The sequence below is a fragment of the Gracilinanus agilis genome, chromosome 5 (assembly GCF_016433145.1).
Source record: "Gracilinanus agilis isolate LMUSP501 chromosome 5, AgileGrace, whole genome shotgun sequence".
Taxonomy (NCBI): domain Eukaryota; kingdom Metazoa; phylum Chordata; class Mammalia; order Didelphimorphia; family Didelphidae; genus Gracilinanus; species Gracilinanus agilis.
In genome coordinates, this window is record NC_058134.1 from 143,067,150 (window position 1) to 143,083,002 (window position 15,853).

Below are 15,853 nucleotides of genomic sequence, written 5' to 3' on the forward strand. Positions count from 1 at the left end.
GTAAAAAGACTCTGAACTATGCCATCCAAGAATAGATGGAATGAACTGGCAGAAGTGGGGATGGAACTCTTTAGCCTAGACAAGTGAAAACGTAGTCACAGGACAGTCATATTGTTATTTTTCAAGAACTTGGAGAATTGTTGTATGGAAGCATGATTAGACTTATTCTGTTTGGACCTAGATGGAGCAATCAAGAGCAGTAGGTGCCCATTTTACATTCCTAACAATGAAAGTAAATATCTCAATAGAGGTTTTCCAACGCAGACTGGATTATCATTTGGAGAAATGCTTTTGAAGGGATTCTTAGACTGGTCTTGACTCAAGAAGATACTTCCAACTCTTGGATGCCTTGAACCTCATTTTCTGTAGATGTAACAGATTATAATGAATGTCAAAGGGCATTTATAGACTTAAAATGACAAGGTGACAACTGACTACTTTAAAATAGTTTTAAAATTTAAAAATTATGCATTAAAATTCTTAATTTTATATAAACCAGAGTATTTCAAATGTTAATAAAATTGAGAAAAATACTTGTCTTTGTTTGAAAGATAATTAGGCTTACAAACTTGTGCTTTACAGCTTTTATTTGCTTTGAAAAGAAATCTCAAAACATTAAATATACTTTTATTTGAATATAAGTACATATAGTCTATGGAAGGAAGGAGTTAAAAAGCAACCATTTATTAAAAAGCATGCTATGTGCCAAGTATTTTGCTAAATTCTTTACAAATATATAATTTGATCTTCACAGCAACTCCATTTTGTTAGTGCTACTATTATCTCCATTTTATATCTGAAGAAACCATCAGGTTATTTGCCAGATGTCACACAGTTAATAAATGTCTGAGGCAAAGACTTTGAACTCAGACTTCTCTGACTCCAGGAACAGAGTTTTATCCGATGTACAGCTTGAATTTCCTTATTTTCAAGATGAAGGAGTTTGAGCAAATTATTTTTTTCAACTCTATCCCTATGAGGATGCCCCCAAATCCCTGTATCTAGTTTTAGCATCTCAAGATAAAAATTTCCCATATCTAAATCATGTCTAAATCTTATGATTCTCTGCTGCTTTCCATTATTGCATATCATCAAAATATATATGTATAACAATATTTAGTTATCCAAAATAACTTAGGTGCCAGAATCATGAGTGCTTATTTGGGTGTTCCATTTTTTTTATTATTGGGAGTCTTTTTAAATCAACTGGTGGCATAATTTTACTATCATTTCTTCATAATAATTTTATTTAGTGAGTATATCTATTTTTTTTAAAGCCTAAAGCACCTTTTAAGTTTCAACACTGCTTTAATAGATGAGAATATTTTTACATGATTAAATCAGGTCTATTCTGCTTTATTTAAAAATAGATTTTTCTAACTGAACATAGGGAATAACTTGTCTTTGTCATGGATATAAACACTTTAACCTAAAGATATAATTTATTTTCTTACTTTATATAAAAATTATGAAAGTCATGAAAAAATATTTTTAAGTCTTTTGCTTATGAAATTGCTAGTTTAGAAATCAGTCAACTTCTTTAAAGGTTCTGAAATGAAAGTTAATATTTTTAAGCTGGTAATTTCTATTTGTATCAGTGATATACATATTTAAATACAGTGAAGATAAATATATAGCAATTCTACTTTTTTATAATTTGTCATTGAGTAGTCATGTCTATTTTATCTTTAAAGTAATTTAAAAGTCAACTTAATAAAAATTAAGTTTTACTTTTAATAATTGCTACATATTGGTTTTCTATTGTCAGTCACTCCCACAATATGGCTTTTATGTTAACCATAGTCATGAAATTGCTTTCTCAAGGGTCACTGATCACCTAATTGCCAAATTCAATAGGTTTTTCTTAGTCTGTAGCCTTTTGCTCTTTAGAGCACTTGCTGTTGATACCTTTTTCATCCTTGATTTTTCTCTAGTTATGTAGGCTTCTACAATGTGGTATCTTCCTTTTTCTCCTCTACACCTCTTTAAACTTTCTTTTTCTCCTAATGGCTTCTCTTTCTTTTCCTACCTCCTTAGCATAAGGCCTTTGCAAAAGTCTGTTTCCATGTTGTTTCTCTTCTATTCTTTTCTCCCATGGTGATCTTATGTACTCTTTACAATTTCAGCTTGGTATCTCACTAATATTTCCTACAGTTAAGATGATTTTTAATAAGTTATTTCCAAATTAAAATCATTCTGTAAGTAGTTGGCATTGCCAGTCATAGGTGTAATATTTTGTAGCTTTATAAATGCTCATTTGATCTTTAGAACATTTTGAAGTAGTTATGTAGTTAAAATTGTTCAACTCCATCCCTATGAGGATGCCCCCAAATTCCTGTATCTAGTTCTAGCATCTCAAGATAAAAATTTCCCATTTCCAACTTATATCTACACCTAATAGTCTGACTGGAACCAAATTCAAAATATTGATACTGCTACAAGTTCCTCCTGAAATCTGTTTCTTTTTATGAAATATATTTTGATTATTTATGTCAGCAGTACCATAATTAACCCATCATGATTGTTTCTTACCTCTGTATCATCTTTGCTACATTCTTTCATGCTTATCTCTGCAACCTGTGTACCTACCTTATTATTAATAATGAGGATAATAATAGGCCACATTCACAATAACCTATATTCACATCTACTCTAGACATGTATAGTAGATAATCTATTTTGTGAAAAGGCTAGAATATGTGATATTCACATTTAAAATTGTATTCTTTTATAAAAGTATAACACTTAATACCATGTCAAGAATAATTCAGATAAAACCAGTAGCATTTTTCAGAGAGACAGTTTAAACCTCCTGTGAATCTGCCTATCCTTAAACCCTTTACCGCCACCTGCAAATTAAAAAGGGAGGGGGAACCAAAACAGCTTATTAATCATTTAATGTACATGGTTAGGTATCAAGATACAAGCTCTATGGCCCTGCTGGAAAATTAGTCAAATAGCTCTTTCATCGTATGGAATTCTTCTCCTATGATTTTTTAAAATGCCATTATAAAATTCTTTATAACAGGGAAATAAAGCTTTAAACTTGAATCTAGAAGTCACATTGAATCACAGTAATACCTACAAATACTTCAGCCTCCTCCAGGTAAGGCACATAGAACATAAAAATATCAAAAAAGAGGACTGTGACTGAATACCTTAGAACATCACCTGGCATAACAACCACCAAGAAAAAAATGTGATGGGTTTTTTTTTCCCCACCATGAAATAATTCAACAGGAATGGTTCATCATTGGAAGTTCTATTAAAAGAAGAGGCATTACTATCAGCTTCACCTTTGCTTGCTAAGGGCCATTGTGCCTTTTTAGCTAACTTGCAGTAGAAACCATCTATGTTTTTTCTCCCCCCAAAGAATATAAACTACTTGAGAATAGAAACTCTTTTATTTTTTTCTGTATGTATCACCCATGCATTGCACAGGACTTTGCCTATAGCAAGCACTTAATATACTAAATAAAAAAAAAATTTATCCCTTACCTTCCATCTTAGAATCAATACTGTGTATTGGTTTCAAGGCAGAAGAGTGGTAAGGGCTAGGTAATGGGGGTTAAGGGACTTGCCCAGGGTCACACAGCTATGACGTGTGTGAGGCCAGATTTGAACCTAGGACTTCCCATATCTAGGTCCTAAATTTTTTTTTAAATAAGGCTTTTAAAATTTTTTATTATTTAGTTAACATTTTCTTTTTAAATTTTGAGTTCCAGATTTTCTCTCTCATTCCTCTCCTACCCATTGAGAAGGTAAACAATATGAAGGTAAACATTATGATAATTAGACCTGTGAAATCATGCAAAATATTCCTGTATTAGCCATAATGCAAAACAAAGCTAAAGAAAATAAAGATTCTAGAGTTCATCATTTCTCTCTCCAGAGGTGTATAACATTTTTTCATCATTAATCCTTTGAAACTGTTTTGAATCATTGTATGATCAGAGTAGGCAAGTCTTTCACCAGCTGATCATCATTCCAACTTTGCTGTTAATGTGCACAATGGTCTCCCACTTCTTACTTCATTTTGCATCAGTTCATAAAACTAGCCATGTTTGTGTGAAACTAATCTATTCATTTCTTATAGCACAGTAGTATTCCATCACAATCATATGCCACAACTTGTTCAACCATTCCTATGCTGATTAGCATTCCCTTGATTTCCAGTTGTTAGCCACCACAAAAAGAGCTATTAAAAATATTTTTGTACATATAATTCCTTTACCTTTTTTTTAATCTCTTTCCATTACAAACCTAGTGGTGATATTTCTGTTTCAAAGGGTAGACACAATTTTATAGCCCTTTGGCCATAGTTCCAAATTGTTCTCTATAATACTTGGACTAGTTCAACACTCCATCAGCTATTCATCAGTGTAGTTTTCCCTCATCCCCTCCAGCTTTTGTCATTTCTGATAGGTGTAAAGTGGTAGCTCAGTTGTTTTAATTTACATTTCTCTCATCAGTAGTAATTTTGAGCATTTTTCCATGAGTATATAGATAATCTACTTTCTTGGTCAATTTTTTCATTTTTTTCCATTCTTTTGACTTGGATTTGCACTGTTTCTTGAAATCTTGTAGAGTCATTCACTTCCACTTGCCCATTTCAAATTTTTAGGAAACTATTTTCTGTAGTGAACTTTTGTACTTCTTTTTTCATTTGGCCATTTCTGTTTTTTAAGGAGTTCCTTTCATCAGTGGATTTTGTGCCTGTTTTTAAGGTGTAATTTTCTTCCAGATTTTTGTGCCTCTTTTTTACCAAAATGTTAATTCTCTTTTCATAATTTTCATGCATCATTCTAACTTCTTTCCCCAATTTTTCCTCTGTTACTCTTATCTCCTTATTTAACTCGTGTAGTAATTCTTGCTGGCCTTGGGTCCAGTTAACTTTTTTGTTGTTGTTTTAGTTGTATCTTTTTCATATTATTTTCTTTTAAATTTGTCTTGGTGTCTACCTTGCCACCGTAATAGCTTTTTATGATCAAGTTCTTTTTTGTTGTTTGCTCCGCGCCCCCCCCCCCCCCCAATTTGAAATTCATGTTAAAAGTTGGACTCTGCTTACCTGGGGGGTGGGGAGGCATTGTGCTTTCACATAGCTGCTTTCAGAGGTAGTTCTGGGAGTCTACAAGTTTTTGATGCTTTGAAGGTGGTATGATCCTAGGAGAGGCTTAGACACTGTTGTCCTGGTTTGTACTCTTACTCAGGAAGAGCCTCTGATGCCTTACAGCCACAAGTATAAGTGCTTCCATTGTCCCTGGAACTGTAACTAGGATCCTTGGTCCCTTGTGGCCAATCACAAATACTCCTTTCTGCCCTGGAATTTTGATCCAGAAGTGCTTATGGGCAGTAGAATTGCCAATCAGCATCAGCTGCACCCAGTGCTAGAAGGGACCTCTGTAATCTCTTTCTGACCAGTTGTCCAACCCTTTACCCATTTCTATACTAGGAACTACTGAAGCTGCTGTCTCAGTTGTCATTGTCGCCTTCATGGCTCACTGCTGGTCCTCCTGCTCTGTTCCAGGCCGGTGCCCACCCTGGTGTTTCAGATCTCTCCTGAAGGTCTCCTAAGTTGTCTCAGGCAGGTTAAGTGTTTCCCACTGGCCTTTTATCAGATCTACTGCTCCAAAATTTTATGTGAGGCATTATTTTAAAGTTGTTTAGAAGAGAATGTTGGGAGAGTTCATCTGGGTCCCGGCCTATACTCTGCCATCTACCTACACAAAGTTTTCATATATACCTTTAGAACTACAAAATGAATCATAAACTTTTTGGAAAGTTTCTTAACAAAAACAAATTTTACTAAACATAGGGCTCATCATCTCAAGGCAGCAAAAGAAATAGGAACACTTTCTTGCCAAAAAAGCTGTAAGAGAATGTATAAACATTAGATCAAAAGAAATAGTAAGATCCCTACTGAAGTACATTTGGAACAAGAAACATCAGTTTACCAAAATAGAAGTCAAGATAATAAACATAATCTCTGTATTGAACATAAGAATGAAATCAAAATGTCCTTCGTGGGTAATACCTATAAGGATTCTACCAATAATATGTCAACAGAAGGAAGTATAATAATTTCTGGGTCATGAGAATTTAAATTTGGTCTACACTATAATCCTGAGCATTCTCTCATGATTAAAAATGGCAACTTGAATTTAATATAACTTGCTTTTAAAAGGAACTCAAGCATTTGGCTCTGTTGAGTGTTTAGTAAATAACATAAAACAGATACAGCCATTAATAATTAAAAAAAACATTTGATTAAGGTAACCAGAAATACCCATCATAAGCCTCCAATTACCAAACCTCCACAAACAATTTTTTTTAATATACTTTGAAACTTAAAAGTGTTCATGTATATGACAAACTTGAGATGGAGTCACTCAGGCCTTCTCTGGGAGCAACTAAGTGACTCCGTGGATAGAAAGCCAGGCCTGGAGATGGGAGGTCCTAGGTTCAAATCTACCCTCTTACACTTCCTAGCAGTGTGATCCTAGGCAAGTCACTTAACCCAAATTGACTAACCCTTACCATTCTTCTGCCTTGGAATCGATACTTAGTATCAATTCTTAGAGAAAGGGTAAGTGTCTTAAAAAAATTATTGTGCATCTGATCAGAATTAATACCAGTGGTTTATAAAAACAATTTTGTTGTCTTTGAATATTTATCTTTCTTATTTGCGACATCTCTGTATTTTGATTAAAAGAAATATCCACTTATTGCATTTAGTTAACTTTTGTTATCTTTTAAAATGGTTCATTTTAATTTTTGTGGGTTTTTTTTGGTTTTTCCCCCCTTTACTTAAATGTCCTGCAACTTCTCAAATATATCATAGACTAGAAAGATAAAAAGAAAATTGAGAAAAATTCATTAGTTGTAACAGTAAGAAGAAATTAATCAATATCTAGTCCTTTTAAATCACTAAAAAAGATAGAGATTCATACATTGTATCCATTCTATCAAATGTAAATGGTCAAAGAATGGACTGACTACCTTCTGTTATCATTTGGGCCACATTTACCTACATGTTTTCTTATATGCAAATTACTTAATGTTATATTTCAAACAACAATTCATAATTTTCATTATCTCTATTTTCAGATTGCTACAACCCTCAGGAAAGATCAGATTACTTGATGTTGGCAGCTGCTTTAATCCATTTTTAAAATTTGAAGAATTTCTGACTGTCGGCATAGATATTGTACCTGCTGTGGAGGTATCATTAATTTACTTGTTTTACAAATATATTTTAAAATGTACTTATTCCTAAAAATGTAAGCACACTTGTTACAGAGGCAGGTAATATATTGGCTATATAGCTGACTTACCTAGCCATATTTTAAAAAATAAATTTATAGTATTGGATATTAGCTTTTATATCTTTATTTCATATCTTTATATTTATATCATTAAATATTCATATTCATATTTAGTAATGAACTTTAATATGACTTTGGACTGCTGCTTTTTTTCCCTCTCTCTTGGTTTTTCTTCTCTTTCCATCTCAGTTATTTGGCTATAATATAGAATTGAAGCGTAGTCAAACTTTTTCCTGTTTGGAATATTAAGGAGTGAAAGTGTTTTGATAGAAATTGTTTTCAAAATGTGCCATATGAATTGTCTGCCCCATTAAATAAAGCAATTGATCCATTTAACTTTTCCTCATAACCTGAACTAGGTTGAGTCAATTGAACCTGAGTTCAGATTTATTCTCTGTCCTGGCCTTGAGCCCTGTGAACAAGTCCTCAGCCTCCCTGGTCTTCTATCTTCTCTTCTGTAAAATGAGGCCATTGGATTAGATGGTATCAGAGCTCCCTGTCATCACAAGGTCTGTGATCCAATGACACAGGGTCTTTATTACCCTCTCCCTAAAACCACTCCCCACTCTACCCCGCCAAAAATCCAGTTATTTGTAGTTGCAGAGGTAATCTCTGTGACCTTAGACCATTTTGTTTTCTTAGAGAATTCCCTGTCTTGACTTCTTTGCTCATTTTCTGCCAGTTAGAAAGAAGGTCATTCTAGACAATATAATTAAGTGGTTGGGTTTTTTGCATAATTAAGAATTAATAAAAAGCTAAAGCAGTTTGGTCTTTAAATGTGTGTCTGTGTCTGTGTCTGTGTGTGTCTGCATCTGTGTGACTCCAAAAATCAATTCATTATTTAATACAAGAAGTTATCCGTTTCTCTGTCGATATTTACTGCTCTAAAACTTAAACACTGGTTCCAGTTTTTCCTGTTTGTTCCCCAAAAACAAATATAATCTTTTCCCCATGTAAGCCTTTTAGATATTTAAAGACAATCATCATATACTTCCCATATACCCCTTTCTCCATCATAAGCTTTTCTACCAACTCCAAGTTGAAATAATGTAATTTCAAGTTATCACATGATGTAATTTCAAGTCCCCTCACCATCTTAGACTTCCTCCTAGATACACTCCAGAAAGTAGCACCTAATTCTAAACAAAGTTTTAGATGCTGTCTGACCAAAGCAGACTATAATGTTGTCATTACCTCCCAGTCTTCACACAATTCCTAGAAATGAAATCTTACTGTTTTGGCAACCTTATTCACTGCTGATTCTTTTAATTGACAACTTACTAAAATCTCTTCAGTCTTAAATCTTGACCCTCCACTACTTATATTTGGGTAATTTTTTTTTAATCCAGATTCAACACTTAATCTTTATTAAATTATTGTATTTGATCTAACACAATATTCCTGTCAGTATTATTATCTTTTTTTTGAATCTTAAATGGTATGGTTTGTTTTTTATTTAATTTCAAATAAATTTTTTTTAAGTTTTGAAAGGACTTATTAAATTTGTTTTACTAATAACCTGATCTTAACCTGAGCTTAAGTAAATATAAACCTAGCTGTTTCTGGCAATTTTCTTCCCTTTTTATAATGCCTCATCCAAAAGGATACCACTGAATCTGGTTGAAGTTTATAAGGAAAATTAAAATTAGTCACACAAATTCACATAAATATTTAGGAAATGTTCATGAATTTTAGCATAATATCTTTTGTCTAAGGGTATGTGCTTTATTATGGAATATGGAAGCTGTATGACCATGATTGTTCTAATTTCTGAGCAAACAGTAATTGTCAAAGTCTTAATTTGCCCTACTTTTCTTCTCCCCAGAGTGTCTATAAATGTGACTTCCTGAACCTGCAACTTCAGCAGCCACTCCAACTTGCACAAGATACAATAGATGCCTTTTTGAAACAGCTGAAAAACCCAATTGATTCTCTTCCCGGAGAGCTTTTTCATGTGGTTGTTTTTTCTCTCCTCCTTTCTTATTTCCCATCACCTTATCAGCGATGGATTTGTTGCAAAAAAGCCCATGAACTTTTAGTATTAAATGGCCTGTTACTTATCATCACTCCTGACTCCTCCCATCAGAACCGTCATGCTATGATGATGAAAAGCTGGAAGATTGCTATAGAATCTCTAGGCTTTAAACGTTTCAAGTATTCAAAATTTTCTCATATGCATCTAATGGCATTTAGGAAAATATCTTTAAAAACTACCATTGACTTGGTTAGCAGGAACTATCCAGGAATGCTATATATTCCACAAGATTTCAACAGTGTAGAAGATGAGGAATACTCTAATCCTTCCTGTTATGTCCGATCTGATATAGAAGATGAACAGCTGGCTTATAGTTTCACAGAGCTTCCTGATGCTCCATATGACTCAGATTCTGGAGAAAGTCAAGCAAGCTCAATTCCTTTCTATGAGCTAGAAGATCCTATTTTACTTTTAAGTTAATATAAATGGAAAAAAAAAAAGCCCTTTTCAGTCCAGACTCCTTTCTTGCCTAAACTAATTTGAAATCTTAACATGGGCTCAGTACTTAAAAACATGGTTTGCATAGAAAAATTGCAAAGGTTTACAGAGTTTGCTATTTTTTTCAACTTCTAAATTTTAAAATTTATTCTTATATAAAAAGCTTAAAATTTCATGCAAAATGACTCCTATTGTAACAGAAACTGCTGTTACAGTCTTTAGGATTTGTAGCACTAAAATATAGAAAGGTACATTTTTCTCTTCAGTGCTGTTGTGTGAAATGAAGCATCATTTGCTATGTTTTCCTTTGTTTTTCCTTTTAAATACTGTTGGAATTTAAGATGAAGTGGGGGAAATATGAGGTATTTACATAGAAAGCTGTAGTTTGCACTTTGATGACTCACAAGTTAAATTTGATGTGAAGTAAAAGGTTGGGTTGTTTGAGGGGTTTTTGGACGCACTTATACATTTTTTTCTTTTTTGGTAACAAAAATATTGTCTGTAGCAGAAAGCTATTTTCCGTTCAGTTTTGGCTGATGAACCAATATTGCCTGTGCTTTATGGATATTAGTAGTAATACTCAATGTGGTTTCTTTTCTTCTGCTATTATAAAAAGTCCTACCAGAATTTGGTAGAGATGAGGAATGTGTGACATAGGATCACATTCAAGAGAGAATGTCATACATTGTGTCCTTTTGTAGATTTTGACAAAATTATTTTTTACTCCAAAGTGTGAAACCTTTGGAGGAGAAAGCTTTGTAAATGAATTCCATTAACCTAATTACTCAGTTAGTATTTTCATACATCTCATATTGATTTGTACATAAATATTCTAGTAAATTTACTTGTGGGTGGCTCTTTAGTTCACTATATACAGAATTTTAAAATTAGGCAGTGATATGCTGCTCCCACTGACCCAAAGCAACTATGTTAACATTTGAACTTGTTTAAAAAGCTGTGATTTATGAATCACCTTTGTTATGGTCTTCACCTTTTTCATTTAAGTGGTGAAATTCAGTTCTGGAATTTTAATGGAAAGAAAAAATGTAGAACACTCCTCCTGATATCACATGATTGTTCTGATACTTTAGTATTCTTATTTATCTGTATCCTAAAAGAGGAGCTTATTGTTTTAGAATTAGATGGCAGTGAACTTATCCCTTTTTTGCATTAAAAAATACTTTTTTGTTTTTTTCCAGAAAACAAATGAAGAAGGGAAAGATTGTCTAGGTGAAGACAAGCTAGCTTTAACAACTGGAATATTTAGGCCATCTTACCTTACTTTCATCAGCCAGAAACTGTCTCATAACCTATCATTTTTAAGAGTGCCACTATGTGGATTTTTTTTCAAGTGGTTATTACATTTTAAAAATACCTCATACTGAGGTTTTGCACTGAAATATCAAAATTTCAGATTTCATGGTTGCTTTAAAAGAAAAAGACTACATTTTCTATACATTGATCCTAAGATTCATAAACTGCACTTCTATATTCTGAAATGAACTGTTTTGTGCTTATTGTGACTTGCTGTAGTTAAGATTGAATGTCAAATTTTACTTAGAAATACAAAATTTATCCTTTACGAGGTAAGCAGTTAATTGTTTATACCTGTTATTTCAAACTAGATTTTACATGCTAAATTCCTGAAAATTAGATTTTAATTAAACTAAAATGTAATTTCTCTAAAATGTATATTGTTGGTTGAAATTGGTAGAATATTATTTGAGATGATTCACTTTTTTTTAGTAACATAATATTACTTAAATTAAGACTGACTTTTTATTGTAGTTAAGCTTAGTGTGGTCATCTCTTCTAACCAAAAGGAGTACGGAATTTAGGATAATTGCAAAATTACATTGTGGTCAGAGTGCCTACACTGCCATATTAGGTTTTCTTGATTTTGCTCAATTCAGTTACAAGAGCAAAGAAAACAAAGTAACACATTTGAAAGTTCTGTGAAAGTAAATAAAATATCGTGGGGGAGAGTGGGGATGCTCATGTCAGCATGGCTTTAGAGTCAGCAGTTATGTTACAGCAAAAATGTTGGTGCTATACATTCTTTAAATTGTTTACACATGTTGCTGATTTTGCTTATGCTCCAAAGTGTGCGTGGTATATTTTAGTTAGTACTTTAAAGTTGTCTACAGAGCTATTACCATCTAGTATATATGTGTTTGAATTCATGAATATCACTTGTTATTCTGAATTTATGGTTCATTCAGAGATAGCACAGAATTCAAACCAATACATACTCCACAAAAGCCATTTAAGTGTTTTTAAGTGTTGAAATTAATCCATTCCTATGGCTTGGGGTCAGGATATCTGTAATGCTATTATAGGAGCTTTTGAAAAAAGTTAATCGTTTTACTATATAGGTACTTTGCAGAATGATTTCATTTGGGTGTGAAAATTTCAAGAGGGAGTCATGCCATTCTAGGCACAGTCAGCTATTGTCTGAACAATTGGGTTTTAAAGGAAGTGATGATCAATTGGTTAAATTCTTCAGGATCATTACTAGATTGGGTGTGGTTATACCATGGTTGCCAAGGAGTGTGAGGGTAGCACACCAGATAATGTATGTTTGAGTTGATGTTGTCCTTTTTTCACTTTTTTTGTGAACAAAAGCACATTTATTAAAAAAAAAAAAAGAAAAAAAGAAAAGAAAGAAAGAAAAAAAGAAAAGAAATCTTCCCTTCCTCCTGTCTGTTACTTAAAAACTGAGAGCTTCGCAAACTTTTATTTAGCTGTCTCATTAAATAATATCCAGGTTGGCTAGTGATTATGATGCAGTTGGGTACTTATATACCACTTATTTAAGGTATAATTGTAGAAAATTCAAAATTTTAAACTCTAAGAGGTATTACTATCTCATTTAACTCTTTAATTTTGCATATGAAGAAATCAGTGGTCCAAAGAATTTAAGTGATCTCACACACACACACACACACACACACACACACACACATACATTTTATGTAATTATGGTGCCCACTTTGGGAATCACTGTGTTAGACTAAGCATCAGCATCTAATTGATAGACGCCATTATGTCATACAAAGATTTGATGAATTTTAATAGTGTGGATGAATTTTAATAGTGTGGATATTCCTTCAAGTAGAGAGTCTTTAAATTTAAGAGGAAAATTAATTGTGGAGGTGTCCATCTCTGCATAGTCTTTACAAATTACCTTGGATGACAAATTTTTCACCTGTTTTCAACCTATTCAGAAGTTAAATCCAAATTTAGACTAGTCTATGGACAAAAATCCACATAATCTACCAGGCAGATACTCAAAGCCTTTTCAGCTCTTATGTAACACTAATATAACCTTTAAGCACTAAATAGTGATCTCTACTTCATGATGAGGTGTTAGACCAGTGGTTCCCAAACTTTTTTGGCCTACCGCCCCCTTTCCAGAAAAAATATTACTTAGTGCCCCCTGTCACATACTATCACCACCCCCTTAACAGTTATTCCCCCCCCCCCCCCCCGATCGCTGCAGCACCCACCAGGGGCGGTGGCGCCCACTTTGGGAATCACTGTGTTAGACTAAGCATCAGCATCTAATTGATAGACGCCATTATGTCATACAGAGATTTGATGAATGAATTGCTAATACTTAGCTCTATGGAAACATGATCATTGGCTTCTACCACAGAAGTGTTACCATATGGGAAAAGAATTAGATTTAATCTAAGCAGAGCCAGGCCTAAACAGACATAAGATAGATTTTGGTTGAATAGTAGGAATAACTTCATAATATTAAGGATACCCAAAAATGGATCTCACAGCCTTAAAAGATAAGAGTGGCAAAATAGAGAATAGATAACTTCCTTTTGGGAGGGAGAAACCTGATTCTGTTATTTTGTCACTTGCCTCAAGTCATTCAACCTGCTTTATTGAAAAGCTTAAACTAGAACTTGTTTTCTTAACCTTTTTTTGTATATCAAGGCCACTTCATCAAATGAGTAGACTTCTTTTCAGAAAATGTTATTAAATAATTCAGGAAAAGGCTAAATTTAGGAAATGTTAGAAGTTGGGGAAAATAATGCAATTTTTCCCCATCTTAGTTCTCGGATCCCCTGAAATCTAAACACAGACCCTTTGAGAGCTCTTTGGACCTGGGTTTAAGAACCTAAAACCTGGATCTCATGCCTTCAGCCCATTGTTCTCTTCACTATGTGTTGCATTTGTTTTTAATTTGTGGGAGACTGATGGGACATATCTTTTTTAGTTCAGTAAATAATGTTCTCTTTACCTGAAGCCTCTGATGCTTACTTTCTGTATCTTTGGGCAAGTCACTTGACCTCCCAGGGGCTCTATTTCCTCTATAAAAAGAGGTTTAACTAAGACAACCTCTGGTCCCTTCTAGCTTTAGATCCACAATCCCCATGAATTACTCTCTCTTGAAATAATGTATATATTCCTGACAATTTGTAGTTGCTTTAAACTTCACATACACACACACACACACACACACACACACATTTATACAATGTTATATGAAGGCGAGGAATAATTGTTAACCTACTTCCATGACAGTTTGCTATATATATATATATTTTTAAACCCTTGTACTTCGGTGTATTGTCTCATAGGTGGAAGATTGGTAAGGGTGGGCAATGGGGGTCAAATGACTTGCCCAGGGTCACACAGCTGGGAAGTGGCTGAGGCCGGGTTTGAACCTAGGACCTCCTGTCTCTAGGCCTGACTCTCACTCCACTGAGCTACCCAGCTGCCCCCAGTTTGCTATATTTTAAGAGGAAGTACTCCCTCCCACAAAAGGCAACAAAAGACTTCTTTGAGAACTTGGTAGTTCATTATAATACATAGAATGTTGTGGACAATATATTAGTTCAATGGCATTTAGTTAGAATTCTCACGTCTCTTTGCATTGAAATTTCAAGTATTAGGTTTAAACTCTGTTTGACTTACTCTTTACTCTGTAGAGATGCATTTCTTTTCAATGCCTTTTCCTGTTAGCCTCAAACCTAGGTTCTTGTTTAGAACATAAATAAAAAATGAATTTTGTTATATTTTCCTTGTGCAATTAACAAGCAGTAACTTAGAATCAAATGCTTTTAAAAAAAGGAGCTGATGCATACAGTAGGTTTCCATTGCTTAAATACTATTCTTTACCTTAAATATTTGACTTCCTTGTTTTCACTTCAATCTATCCCTTTCTTTTACTTACTGATTTATCTGTTAGAAAGTCTATATCATATTGTACTTATAGAGTACATTCCTGGTAACTTTATTGTTAATGATGTCAGCAATATTTATATAGTGATTTAGTTTTCAAAGTTTTATATGCTTTATCATTTCATGCTCACTTAATAGCCCAGTGAAGTATACAGTACAAGCGTCATAGGTGAGGGAAATGAGACTGATTCTCTGATTATCCATCTATTTGTTTATCTACATAACTTCATGCACACATTTTTTCAAGTTATGTGGGTCTAATAAAAATTTAAATTGAAAAAAAAACAAAATGCACTCCTATCTACAGTACTAGATCCTATAGGAAAAATACTAATTCACAGACAAAGACTAATAAAGGAACCAGCATTGAAATCCATAGTCTCTAAAGTCTATCCACACATACACCAAGTATGGATAACAAGACAGTCTAAAAAATTATAACAAAAGCAGGGAAATGTGATGTCATTTCCCTTACTAAGTCTTGGTGGGATGGAACTCGATAACTATAAGAAATTAGAAGTTGCTTTGGATTAGATTAGGAAGGTAAACTCAAGTTAGGAACATCCTAAAAACAGCATGATGAAGCATAATGGAATACTTCTGGTTCAAGATAAATAGAAGCAAAAAGAAGTAACATCCTCACTACTATTGACCACATAGAAAAAAGGAAATCAGATGAGTTTGGATAATGCAACACAAGCCTAATCTGGAGACATAGTATAGCAATGTTGGGAAATTTCGATTTAACTTTTAAAATAGGGAGAAATAAACATTATACTCTCCACTACCAAGATAGGAGGTTTAAGTTCAGTTCAGGAAACTTTTCCATTTTGGTCTGGAGAAATGATAGGAA

At 33.5% G+C, this 15,853-nt stretch overlaps 1 protein-coding gene across 1 annotated transcript in view; it reads left to right on the forward strand.

Annotated features, from left to right (window-relative positions):
- The window catches only part of BMT2 (base methyltransferase of 25S rRNA 2 homolog), a 62,597-nt gene extending 52,259 nt beyond the window's left edge, over positions 1-10,338 (forward strand). Inside the window, exons 4-5 of the mRNA XM_044678165.1 lie at positions 7,108-7,222; positions 9,151-10,338. Of these exons, the coding sequence (XP_044534100.1) occupies positions 7,108-7,222; positions 9,151-9,780 (745 nt within the window). The 3' untranslated portion in view covers positions 9,781-10,338. The remainder of the gene's footprint in view (positions 1-7,107; positions 7,223-9,150) is intronic.
- Positions 10,339-15,853: the final 5,515 nt, after the last annotated feature.